Below are 14368 nucleotides of genomic sequence, written 5' to 3'. Positions count from 1 at the left end.
AACTTTTATACTGCCGGGCACATGCACAAGAAGTTTTATCATTCATCCAGTTTCATTATTAAGTACTTATCTATCTCTTTCATTTTATATAATGTAAGATAGGAATATTCCAATGTATATTATCTTTCACTTATCTATTATGATTTATTTAAGATTCTCACTGAGACTTTCTCTAAGATTATAGTATGTACTATGTTCGATCAATATCACGATATACATATCACATACCACCCAAAGAGTAAATAACAATATGTTAAAACGAAACGCAACATATGTAGAGAATGATTTTGAAATGAACGCATCCAAATACAGAAAAATATCCAATCCATGCGCGCGCGAGGAAAGATCTTGTTGTCTGTCAGCTTTTTAAAAAAATATATCAAATTACATAAATATTGTTGATGTTTAATTTGTAAAGTATGACTCTCCGTGTATATTGATGTACACATTATCACCTGCGGCAGATTTTTTCTTTGTTTAAATAGTATATGTTCTAGTTTTCTACGCACGAAGTTTTGTTGACGGCATCATCATGGTGATAGAAAAGGTGCACGGCTTGCAGGCCACCAGCATGTCGCTAAACGATCGTTTTACTTTGCTGGCATCTACGACGGCTCCAGAGAGGAACATAAGACAGCAGCCGCGGAGGCGCCCCAGTAATGGATCGGTTTATAATCAAAACCTGACCGCTAGGAACAGGTACCTGATAGAACAGATTGCCAGAAGTTTGGAATGGCAAAGAAAAAGGGTAAATACATTTTGTTTTTTTTTGTTATTACTAGCTTGCATAAAAATAACCTAAAAAGCTGTTTACTTGGGTGAGAATTTATACAATAATTTTAGAATTCCATATTCCTAAATTATTGAACATTCATTGATTTACCTACTCATCTTTATTTCCTTGGGCTATCTTTTCTTTTATTTACCAGACACAGACCATTCAGATATAAAAAACATTCAAATAACTACTTAGTGAATATTTTTAATATTTAAATCACCACCTTGTTTTCAGCAAGCTCTAAGACAAAGAATAGGCCAGAATCAAGGCCGGCTCCGCAGATTCGGCAGCGAGAGCAGCCTGCCAGGCCTCCGCCGCTCCAACAGCCATGGCAACCTTAGTCAGAACTACCATAATTTCCAAAATATCAAAAACAGACTGAACTGGAGGCAGTCCAATGGAAACCTTAGGTAATTTATCTTTTATGTTATTTTGGTTGTTGTTGCATTTGAGGCTGTGACACCTCAAAGCCCGAGGTCAGTGTAATAAGCAATTAAAATTTTTAAGATTCGTTTTTTATTTTACAGCACATTTTCTACAAAACAAAACAGTCTAATTTTCATATATTTGTGTCCACACTTCGAAAATAATTAGTTTCTGTAAGAATGTTTAATCCTCTAACCCAATTATGTTGAAAGGTGAATGTCTTACTATGCTTTAGCAAGTTATTATTTATCTGATCAATACATCTTCCAGCTTCAATCTTAGATCTTTTTGCACCCGAATATTTATATTATTTATTATTGATTAATAGACAGGCAGCTTCTGTAGTTGTTGCATATATCAGGTATTGTTGAACGTTCTCTGATAACGTTAATAATTCTTTTTGATCTATATACATACATGCATACAACTTCCTGGCCACATTATGAAGAATAAAATCACGTTGTTTTATGAGTGAAATGAAAGATATGACAAAGTTATTTACTATTAGCACCTTACAGTCGCTTTGTATGACATGGGATGTTGTATGAAAATTTTCTATCTCATTTGGGTGTACTAGCCCTTTAGCTCTCTAATTGTATAATAAATATTATGTGTGGCAATCCTCCCCAGCCAATCAGCGTCGTACGTCAACGTGAGCGGCGGCGCGTGGCGCGGCTTCCGGAGACGCGCGCTCCGCGGACGATTCTGGTACACAAAGTTTTTATTAATAGTTATATATTTTTTATTCAAACGAATTATCAAATGGACTAGTTCACGAAATGGCTTGGAACTTAAGAATGTTTCACCTTTGTGTGTATGTAGAGATTCAGACCAGAACCAGATTCAGATTTCACATTTTTCACATGTTAAAAAGATGTCACAAGGACGCCCTGCAAAGATTTCACTGATCTATTTTATATTCAAAGAACTCTGAAATACTATTTTAATATTTGTCTAAAAGAATAGCTTTGATTTATATGTTAAAAAAATTTGTGATCACAATATTATATATCCTTAAAGTTCATTGAAACTCTCCTCAGAAAGCGCATTTTGTATGTCAACAGGGGCGGCCGTGGTGGTCGTATTAACACTGGCAGAGTTAACAGAGTGCAGGGCCGCGGGCGACGGCGCGGACAGAACATGCGGCTGCAGAAGGGACGCGGACGGGGGAGGGGTAAAGGTTAACTTCTCTCTCTAAATTAGACGAAGGTTTACTTTTTGCTCTTGAGCATTAGATTTTATTTAGGAAAAAGAAATTCGTAGATGTAACTTTATGCTCTAAAGCTCAAATTATAATTGCAGGCAAATATATAATTGGAATTTGAACTTATTCACAATGTCAAATTTCATGAGCATTAAAGTGAAAAACCATTAAATATCTAAAATCTGAAAACTGCTTTTGTACAAAGTTTTTACTTTTTAAACTTCCATGTGTCAGTTTCCACGATAGCTCACGCAAATCGAAATTTTTAGCTCAGTGATCAGGGTTTGGGCTGATTGTGAAGCAAGCTGATTTGTCATAATTTAGTCTGACACACTAGTTGTGAAACTCTGTATTATTGATAAACATTTGTTTATCAATAAACATTTATATTTTACTTCATAAACAAATATTTCTGTTAATATTAGTCTTATCTTGTTCAGGTATGGTCCGCAGCCAAACTCCGAAGCCAGTGCCCAGCAAGGAGGAGCTGGACGCTCAGTTGGACCAGTACATGTCCGGCTCCAAGACCGCGCTCGACCGGGAGCTCGAGGAGTACATGAGGAGTGCTGTGGAGCTCGAAGGACTGTGAAGTGTGGACTGTGCTGTGACTGTGTTGTTCGTGTACGCGATACACTTGTGTGACAGTGGTCCGACAGGAACTTTAACAGATTTAAAACACCCTAATACAAAAATCATTCTGTAACTGATTTACCCTCAAATTCATGAACAAGTTTTTACAATAGTGACATTTTTGCTAGATGCTTTTCTTGTCATCAGAGAGGTCAACACATGCAAAAAAATCATGTCCTGTATTAAACGAAGGGAGGGTTTTGCATTAGCTCTTCACTCCAAATGTCATCTAGTAATTGTGGAATCTAACTTAAAAGCTCTTTTTTATGAAAAAAAGCTTTTTTTTATAAATAACAGAGTTGATATGTTACCTTCTTATGATGTATTAGAATCACTGATACAATTAGAATCAGTAAAACACAAGTAGAAGTTTGTGATTCTAGTTGTTTCATTTGTATCGTGTAATTAATTAAGTAATGAATAAATCAGTGAAGTGCCTTCATATGTGAATTGACTAGAACTTTCAATGCTACTTGATATAGACGCATTAGCTCCTAAAAGCCTATTATTCAATAAATGGTTAGTTAACCTTAAAATTTTGAATATTCAGCTGTGATTTTATATGCCTTGCCGTCAGCTTTCTTTGTTCAGGAGCCAAAACTATGTGTCTCTTAGTCGCCCCGTAAGATATGCACGAAGGGATAGAGAGGTCCTATTTTAGGGCGGAAGCTCACGCTTTTTACTTTTTTATTTTTACTGTACACTATAAGTGATCGTGTGCTACAAACAACACAAGAATTTGGACATTTGTGAAAAATTATATTACTTATAACATACTTGTAAGTTTTCTATGTTGACTGTTTCTAATTTGATCACGAAGTAACTTTGCCAAAGTTAAAGATTTAAAAAAAGATTGAATCTTTTAACATGTTTGATTTTTGTATAAAATATATGAAAAAGGCATACAGCATATGAATGAAAAAAAAATTATGCTGAAAAATTTATAAAAAATCATTTGCTGACTACACAATTTGACGTTGTGGAGCCGGCATTAGCTATTCGCTTATGTAAAAATGGTAATATCGCAAATTTGCCGCTAGGGGCGTTAGTGTAGATAAAGATTCACGATCAAGGCGTTTGTGTTCTGCGCATGCGCTCGGGACGCCCAGGTGGCTCCACCTAGCGAGCGAAGTAACGTTGTTTTTGATTGAAATAAAATAACTATATGTTATGCCAGCTCCACACTATCGCGGACCAGTTCGCAGATTCTGGTTTTTTATTGCGTTAAATTAAAGCACTCATACAAACTATGCAATGTTCATGCATTCGCGTCGGCATCTATCCCAGTTCAGCGATAGTGTGCTGCCGACATTATGGATTCTGTGCAAAGCGCATTTTTCACGTTGTTGCTACTTTCTATTAAAACTCACGTGTTTTATAAAAGGCTAATAAAAATACCGTTATGTCGAGATCCTAGTCTTTTTTCTTTTACTTCTAAACATGTGCCAGGACCAATATGCCTTTTTGTATGAGATTGGGCCAGAAATTTGTATGGAACTATCTCATTTAGTTTTGTACGGTCGTATACATTTTTAAGCGCTCCTTATTTCTTGTTCTGACGATGTTGCACTGCGTCCGAACCCTCGATTAAATAACTGACATATATAGTACCGAAATATAGCACACATATTTAATGTAACCGACGTTTCAACGAATTTGCAGTCGCCGTGGTCGCAGCAAAACTGGAGTATTCAGTTTCTCAACAATCACTATACGCCTACCAAATTTTTATATGTGTCAGTTGTTTACGCGTAAGTTTAAAAAATACCGTTTATGTAGAAATCAATCGAATTACTTTCAGTCTACTTGCATGCCAGTTTCACGTTATAACTAACACATCGACTGCAGCTAGCATGCAAGTGTTCCAGCCACTGGGATTGTGCAATTAGCAGACTAAAGAGTCTGCTAATTACACAATCTTAAATAAAAAAAAGTTTTTTATTAACTAAAACTAAGAAAATAATTTAAGTTGTGACAAACGTGTACATAGTAATGGTAAGTAAGAAGTTTATTGTACAATATAAAAATTGATAGATGTTGTATAATTTAATTGTTCGCAAACCACCCCTTACCGGATATGGAATTGACGGAATCAATACCTAATTTTTGTTTTGGAGCATTGCATACATTTAGTAAATTTGATTTTTAGTTAGTTAATTATTTGTATGAGGAAACCTGCACACAGGTTGATTATTATTAACATGTGTGTGAAATGGAGAAGGCAATGGCAAACCACTCCATTACTAATGCCAAGAAAGTTGTTGTGAGTGTGTTTCATTCCACGTAATGACGACCCTCAGCCATGTGGAATACGACTAAAAAGAGATGAATATCTTATTAAAAGAAGAATAAACGACAAACTATAGTAATAAATCACCGAAACAGATATTTAAGGTGCTTGCAAAAAGGCTTTATAAAAAAACTAGCTTATGCTTGCGGCTTCGCCCGCGTCAATTTTCCGGGATAAAAGGTACCCGATGTCCTCTATACTTCAAACTACATGTATGCAAAATTTCAAGATTTTCAAGGTTTCTGGGTTGGGTAGATAGAGCGTGAAGAGTTACAAACTTATTTTCACATTTACGAGTATATTAGTTGGGATTTTGGGATTGATAAAATGAGTTTTGTTTTATAACAGATACCGTAAAAAGAATTCACAAAATATTTTTATAATCCTGTACTGAACACCCTGGGTGGTAAACAGCGCAGCTGGATCTACAGCCTTCTAAGAAGCGCCGAAAATATAACAACGGTAAAACAAAATGTCCACGATATTTCGGTACTTCGGTGTGGGCCTATCGCGGCGGCCTCCGCGATTGCGCAATTTATTAGCAAAATCTTAAACTGCCTTGTAACATAGAGTTGATGATATGAATAGATGCGGCATTTTGATGTGAGCTAAATTTCGTGATGTGAGCTAAATTTCTTGATGTGAGCTAAATTTCGTGATGTGAGCTAAATTTCTTGATTTGTGAGCTAAATGGGTTTCTCGTTATTGGTGGATTTATACTTTTTATACTCTACGTAAAGTGAAAGCTATGTTCGCAATTTAGTTCGTACATTTAAAGACTAACTAGCTGCGCCCCGGGGCTTCGCTCCCGTAGTAATTTCGGGATAAAAGTACCCATGTGTTATTTCAGGTTATATTCTACCCGTGTACAAAATTTCATAACAATCCGTCAAATTTTGCGTGAAACATAACTACATACACACATACATCCTCACAACTTTTGCATTTATAATATTAGTAGTTTAGCTCGATTATTCACAGGTCACTGCAGGTATAGTCAGCTTCTTTCTCTATCAATTTCTGTGACCGACTTTTTCCTCGTATACGACATCCAGCGGAACGACTGCTGGACAAACAACCTAGCTTCTCTCTCTCTCTTCTTCTTTGCGTGTGAATTGGTAATTGAAAACTATAACGGTCAAGTCATATGTCAGGCTATATATAGTTTGCACTGTCTAATATACTTAGATTTATTTATAAGTATCGCAGAGGCAGGATAAACCACAGGGATAAACTTTAAAATAATATTGTTTTAAATAGGTACGTAGGTACTAAGTACATTCCAGATTGAATCTGTGATCTGTAAAACGAATTAAGAAAATCCTGAACTTTTAAAAGGTCGTAGGTTAGTGGTTTAGGAATTTTGTAATTAATAAAGCTTAAAAGTGCCGTCTCTAAAATATTATTAAGTCTGTAATCCAAGCTCGTAAGGACTTGGGTTCCGTTACCGTCGCGGGGGGCGACGACAGAAGGACATGACGGATGGCCGGCTTGTTAGAGATCCGTGTTGAATATGGAAACCCTCGTTTTATCCCTGCGTAATCCTGCATTCGCGACCTTAACGGCATGAAGCTCGGGATCGTGAAAGATTTGGCTGTGATATTACGACCGACCACCTGTCACCAAATGTCTTTGTGAAAAAAGCTGTTGTTGCCTGTCAGCTGTCATGACATGTTATCCCTTAATCGCCTCGTACGAATCTACGGGGGAATACGGAGTAGTCCTATTCCAGGAAATACACAAGCTATGCTAACTAGAATCGTCAAGATGGATTATTCATGCCAAATGGTCTTACAAAAGTACGGAACCGTAAAGCGATGTGGCAATCCACACTTCACTATATCGTTTTGATCATACAAAAACACGGGATAATTAAATAACTGATTTACCGATGATACTTGAGAATAATTTATATTATTATACACGCCATTTTGTAAGTACAATGTATTTAAGTTGGAATAATGTTTAAATTTGTAAAACTGCAGCGGCTATTTATAGCACAGATATAATAACTCAATGTTATATCTGTGATATACAATAGCCTATCAGATCTCAAACAGGTGATTAACCTAGGCCGCGAGAATGAAGGGGCACTAAAATACTTACATTCGCATGCACTATTGATCTAAGTAGCATCATTGTACCAAAGTATTGTCATGGAAAAGCGACGTGGGAAATTTCAACTCAGTAGGACAACAGCTGGAAGTAGAAGAAATCTAACTTGCATGATTGCAAACATCTCATAAAATATATACCCTGGAATATACACATACCGGTACTTTTTATCCCGAAATTCCCACGGAAGCCAAGCCTCGGAGCGCAGCTAATAATAATCTATTTTGATGATATAGAGAAGGGTTCTCATTCGCACAGCTATAACGATAATCGCTGTTGCCATGTCAACTCATACGTCATTCGCGTAAAATCCGTCTGGCTGTAGGCACTGGAAATTTCTCTTTACGAGCGTTAGATAACAACTACAGCTGTCCAACTAGTCTGGACTGTTTCAAATTGTCCAGTTTCTGAACGTATTTTATACCGAAGTAATCATTTTCAATTAAGTGAACGCACGGCTCATCAATAGCACTCATACACGAAGGACCAGGTAATTCTAATTGCAAATTCAAGTTCCGGACTTTGTGGTCCTTCGGGCCAGATTTGAACCAACAATCTAAGAAGTTACGTCCGTTACGTCCTACATATGTAGTCGCTGAAATAATTTACGGCCCTGATTATTCTCGAATCATTCCATGACATAGACCTCATTATATGAGTACATTTAATGTAGGTACATGTTTAGGCGTAAAGTAGCTTACAAACGTTCCTTCGCCTAAAAGGCAATCTACGAACAGTGACACCAAACAAGATGGCACAAAAAAATACGATACAAATTCGCGAAACATGACACAAAATTACACTATACAACATGCTAAATTGCAACTGAATCTCGATCGTTCCGCTCGACAGATTCTTGGATCAAAACTGAAACGTTCCTAAACGAACGTTGTCGTTGACAAAACAATAAGCTTGATAAGAAATTTTAACCAAAACTGTATAAAATGCCGCAACGATGGCGATTCAATAACGATCCAATCCAGTTGATGTTATTAGCTGCACGTTTTGAATAAGTCTACTTTGGGTCAGACTGTTGCCCGTCTAGTAGCATACTATGCGCACACGCAACTTAGCATGTTAATCAGCCGATAAACGGCTTTTTTCTACGTTCATTCACCAGGTTTCCAAAATATCGTGACGCCGTCCAAGTTGATTTTTACCAATTTCATTTTGGGGAAATTATGACCTATGTCTATCAGAATGTATAATAGGTTAGGTTTTTTCTAGATTTATTTTATCGCGTATTTATTTCATAAGTAAGTGGAGCTGCGAAATTTATCTCAAATTACATTATGTTCCTTACATAATAGTTCTGGCATGATAGGGACCAACACTGTTTGAATGAGTTTCTTTTGGCATTTCTTCTCAGCAGTGGTCGTTCCGAAATGCTAGTAGTTTGAAGCATTGGTAAACATCATTTGATTTAGAATACGACGTGAAAAAGTGCCTGTGAAGGCATAATTTCTGAATAAATGATTTGATTTTGAATATGTATTTAAAGGAAATCCTTTTTTCAGGTTCTAATCTCTCGCGTATATATATATGTAAATTTGTATGACCTATGTGCGTGAGCTATCGTATCCTCCGAAATTAAATTACAGGCAACAAACTGCGAGAATAGGTAATTCAAAGCATTTATCTTCTTACAGACACTTTTTCACGTCAAATTTAAACATTTCTCATAAAATGTAGCGTAGAGATTATTTTCTTTTCTGCAGTTGATCTATGACCGACGGCGACTACGCATACTTGTTCCAGAAAGATCGAGGCTGTCGTGTTTAATTGTCTAAAATTAGTATTTCACAGTCTGTACGCTTGTCACGTAAAAACTGCGCGGAATTCAGGACTTTCACTGGCGCCCGAAGCGGTGTCTGCCTCAACGTTTTACACTACGTTTTAGATCGATATATGCCACACATATATCTATATATGTGGAGGAGTAACACTAAGTGTAAAGACACACGAAAGGCAAGAACCACTAAAATTATACAGAATCACGTCTTTATTCTTTATATAAAGCCACGATTTCGTTGTATGTGTGGAATTGGTATTAAATAGTGACAAGTTAGAAGCCAATCGTATTTTTTATAACCATTCTCTAAGTATATTTGACTTTTACAATATGAGTGGGGAGAGAAGCACCTGGCATCTATATTTTACCTGCCTTGAATGCCTACCTACCTTTTTTGACCTGCATGGAAACTAATAATATAATAAACTATAAAGTACCTACTCCAGAGTGGGCTCCAGACTCCGCGACATTAAAATGGAATTGGGCGGATCTCCTGGCTAGAACGAATGATGGAAGGTGGAGTAAAGTACCCCAGAACTGGAAAACGGAGCGTAGGACATCCGGCAGCTAATATGTAAAGGAAATTGCTGGCAACAACTGGATAGGGATGGCCCAGGACAGGGATGGTTGGCGGAGACGGAAGGAGGCCTGTGCCGAGCAGTGCTGCAGATGATGATGATGAGAGTACCTACTTGTGCCTCTGTCTGTCGGAGAGAATCTTTGAGAATCATAATAATTCATGGAGTTTTATTGCGGCGGTACTCCCGATCCGATAACACGTTGGAATCTTCGAGAAACGAGTCGACTTCTTGAAAGGCCGGCAACGCTCCTTCGATGGTATTGCAGTTGATCGTATGCAACGGTGATTATATTCCATCAGGTGTTCCTGGCGCTCTTGCCGTCTCATTGCATTCTGTGCTGTAACGCTCCAAAGCCCAGGGTTAGCGTAAAAAAATCCATTTATAAGATTTGGCTATAATTTTATAACCGGCCGCCCGCCTGACGTCAACACTCTTTGGGAATGCTCTCATTGCCCATAAGCTGTTTAGGCTTTGTGTCGCTTAGTCGCCTCGTACGACGTCCACGAGATATGGAGTGGTCCTTTTCTAGGGCGCAACCACACGTCGTCGTCGCAAAGCCGGTCGTTTGCCGTCTTTATTCTTTCTTCATAGTCGTATTCCTCATAGCTGAGGGTCGTGGTCATTACGTGAAATGAAACACACGTAACAACTTTCTTGGCATTATTAATGAAGTGGTTTGCCATTGCCTTCTCCATTTCACACACAAATTAAAAATCAACCAGTGTGCCAGTTCCTCACGATGTTTTCCTTCACCGGAAGCAAGTGGTGGTCGATGAAAACTACTATACATGAGTCAGATTGGTATACAAACTCATGTGGCACGAGTGGATTCGAACCTGGAACCTTTCGATCCACAGGCGGGGGTCTTAACCATTACACCACCACCGCTTCAATTCTAAAAGCTGTCTGTTAATAATAACAGAGCGTATTTATACCTACAATACATTATCGCGGGTTCGACGTACATTGCTGGTTTTTCTTTGCGATAAATAAAAACTCTCATACAAACTACGCACTCTTCGTTCATTCGGGTCGGTCTCCGAGTTCGGCATTAGTATGCATGAGATATAATATGTAGTAGATATTATGGTATAGATTGATGATTACTTAGATGTAATAAAATGGAAACATTGTTTTCCTCAACGTAAATCCCAATGAACAGAGATCGAAGCGTCGATACTAGAATTGACCCAATTCAGATATGAGCGGTTGGACATCTGATCAAACAGAGTCCGTTAGACTTAGTTTACAGTAACCAAACAGGTTGCCGGCCAGTCGGGGAGCTAGGTGCACGATTCTCTTAACTAAAATATACGAGTCTTCGCACGGGAATAAATCGTCTAAATATAAATGACTAGATGTTGCCCGGGGATTCACTTCCGTGGGAATTTTGAGATAAAATACTTATAGCCCATAGCAATCTTGGATAATGTAATACCTTTCTAATGATGAAATAATTTTTGAAATCGATTCGGTAGTTTTGCAGATTACCCGCCTCAAACATACAAACTCACAAATGCTTACCTCTTTATAATAATAGTATGATAGCATCAAAATTCATTGCTTGGTTTAAAAGAAGAAAGCTTAGAAACAGACAGCTGAAGGCGACGTTGTTTTATACTATATATACAAATCAACAATATAATAATTATTCACTTATCTGACCAACCAAACAGCCTTCAGCTTGAGGTAAAAAATAGTTAATCTGTTTCAGATTAGTCTGGAAATATTCTTAGACTGAAATGCCTGGCTTATCATGGCGCTATATATCATTTAATATGATTTATCTTATGTTTTAAATATATCCCTTTTATTTTTATTGACAACAAACAATGAAATAAATACAATGCATTTTTCAGTTTATTTATTTTTCTTGACGTAATTATTTGTTAATCGCAAAGAACTTTCTGAAGATTCTTCTAATTTACTTATATTTTAGTAATACAAAACATTTTTATGTCTGATTAAGAAGCTATTTTATGATACGATAAGTATAAACTTATTACAATAAAATTGCAAAAAAGTTCATTTAAAAGCTGTCTGAATGGTCACATGGTAGATAAAAGAATGGGTCACCAGCCTCTCAAACTATATTACTACTCTGGCGGTACCGTAACGCGCTGCGTAGAAATCATTAATACGCTAAACGTCTGACCGGTGCCGACTGAGCCAAGTATCAATGGAAACAGGCATTTTCATTTACGTATACCTACCACAGATTTATATATTACTCGCAGTGGAGGATTAACATAATTTACCACCACGCCAGTAGACAATTCAAATTTTTCCGCTCCTTATGGGGGAGTCTGTCGTTTTACTCTAGCATTCTAGGGAAACTAAAGGAAAGCTTGTATAAGTATATATAAAAATGGTAACCCCTTCTGGCCAACCTATCATAAGTTGCAACACTGTTTAAGGGTTTCGTCATTTCTTTTCAGCAGTGGTCGTTACGGAGAGCTAGTACATTTGTGAATATGACGTGAAAAAGTACCTGTGAAGTTCTAAATTCTAAATAAATAACTCAACGATCGGATCCCACAGATATATGCAAAAGATTTATGAGAGTATTGGGATAAGATGTAAAAGTACAGTTTGTTAATTCAGTTAGCACTTAACTGCGGTAGTTTTCACTTGGTACACAAATCACATGTGTATCAGAGTGTTTTAGAGTATTGGTGATAATTTAAGCCCACTGTTGGTATTGAGCACGGCAAAGTCCCACGCTAGCCAAATAACTAAATATTGCGAAATTGATCTATACAGTTCACAGGAAATAATTTACCGTTTCTTTAGACATTAAAATGTCTTGTATGTCGAGTTATAAATTTTTGAGCCGTTTGTCCTACTGTTCCAATTTGTCTTACTCATGCCGAGTATGACAAATTGGATCAGTAGGAATCACCTTCAGAAAATATATATTAAGATGACGCTCGGACTTGCATTGTCGTATGGTTTCACCCTAGAATAGGACCTTGCCATATCCTCCCGTGGATGTCGTACAGGCGACTAAGGGACATACTCAGACCAACCAGCATTCCCAAGGAGGGTTGTTTATTTGTAAATTCACAGCTGAAATTTCCAAACATTTTTGTGCTGAACTCCGGGGCATCTCATCGCTCATCACGACTTTCATCCTCGCGTTGCATTCGGAGCTGTGACGCCGTGAAATCAGCTGCCAAGGCTATGTATCCCTTAGTTGCCTCCTACACTCGTGCGACATGCACGGGTGGCAATGGTCTGGTTTACACATCACTGGTGAGGATTTAACGTAATTAAAAGTTATTTACTGAAAAACCAATATCGACCTAACGAGGTACAATATTATGAAGAAAAGCGGGACATGGACAAAACAATAAACACGAAAGTACAGAAGACCAATGAGAAGACAATGGACGTCTGTCTGTCCATCACGTCACATAATGACTATATTTGTTATTCTTACCAATGTTTACCAATATGTAGGTATAATATAGTTTGTACATATATTAGTGTGGCTTTCTTCGCACATCAATTTTGTATTTTAATATTAAACACAATGTCGCTAATTTATTCAGAAGGAATTTCATTTGTAGTTTCACAAGTGAGCCGGTGCATAGACACTCTGGCTAGGAGGGGTATTCTTGACCAGTCTCAGAACATGTGCGATTGTGGCTTCTCCCCACAATCGATGGCTAATCTCCTCGCCTGTCCCGAGTGTCCAAGCACACAGGTGCACAGTAGTAGTCAAGTAGACTTGATGGCAGCTTCCGATGAAGCCGTCGAAGTGGCTCGGTTCTGGCAAGAATATATTTAGGTAGCACCCAATAGAGCCTTGATTTGCCATCGACACGCAAAGAAGAAGAAAGAAGATTTCACATCTTCATCGTTTATACTCACACAAGTTGATTATTCTCCGGGACTTGGCGACCGTGAGAATTATTACGGGAATCAATTCTGAATGTTAGTTCGGATTCATGGATAGCATTAATCTTCATCTGGCTATAAGTACTACGAACAAACAAACTTACTTTCCCATTTATAATATTGGTTAGGATTAGCATATTTTAGAAAAACATCCAAAAACAGCTAAAACAACAGCAAACAAAAACAATTTTCCATCTTGTCTTAACCGGGGATCGAACCCGAGAACTGCGCTGTAACAGTCCGTCCTTATAACCGCTTAGCCACAGAGCAGAGGTCGTCAAGAAACTCCGTTTAATTTATAATTGTAGGATCTAATAAGATGTAACCAGTTTTAAGTACTGTAATTTTCTCCTTCTGTAGAAGTTCAAGAGTCGAGTCATTGACAGCTTTAGCACTCTGAATGGAACAGAAACAAAATTGATAAAGCTCATTGACGGAAAGCTCTGCGTAAATATGTAGTGGTCATAAACGACGCTCAGACAGTCCCGTCGTGGCCATCTTGCATAGATTAGATATGACGCAGAATGTACACGATGTGTTAGGCAGTAAACAACTGATAAATCTTTTGGCACTTGGACGACATGGACAGGGAAGCGTTGGTGTAAAATTAAATTTACTTTTAATAAGTTTGTCAACATTTAGTTTTTAT

The 14368-nt window shown here is 37.5% G+C and overlaps 1 protein-coding gene across 3 annotated transcripts; it reads left to right on the top strand.

The window, feature by feature from the left end:
* Positions 1-350: 350 nt before the first annotated feature.
* Positions 351-5073, top strand: LOC128678280 (chromatin target of PRMT1 protein-like). Of its 3 annotated transcripts, none has more exons than XM_053759713.2 (5): positions 351-748; positions 1013-1188; positions 1835-1912; positions 2269-2384; positions 2849-5073. In XM_053759713.2, the coding sequence occupies exons 1-5, from the start codon at positions 533-535 to the stop codon at positions 2995-2997; spliced, it is 735 nt and encodes a 244-aa protein (XP_053615688.1). In that variant the 5' UTR covers positions 351-532; the 3' UTR covers positions 2998-5073. The 3 variants fall into 3 exon arrangements, with proteins under 3 accessions (XP_053615688.1, XP_053615689.1, XP_053615690.1); XM_053759714.2 differs by having other exon boundaries at positions 397-748; positions 2269-2378; XM_053759715.2 differs by having other exon boundaries at positions 397-748; positions 2269-2413; positions 2849-2988.
* The last annotated feature ends 9295 nt before the right edge of the window (positions 5074-14368 follow it).

Source organism: Plodia interpunctella, chromosome 19, assembly GCF_027563975.2.
Source record: "Plodia interpunctella isolate USDA-ARS_2022_Savannah chromosome 19, ilPloInte3.2, whole genome shotgun sequence".
NCBI lineage: Eukaryota > Metazoa > Arthropoda > Insecta > Lepidoptera > Pyralidae > Plodia > Plodia interpunctella.
The sequence above is the reverse complement of the archived record's forward strand: the minus strand, read 5'-3'. Positions and strand labels throughout refer to the sequence as shown.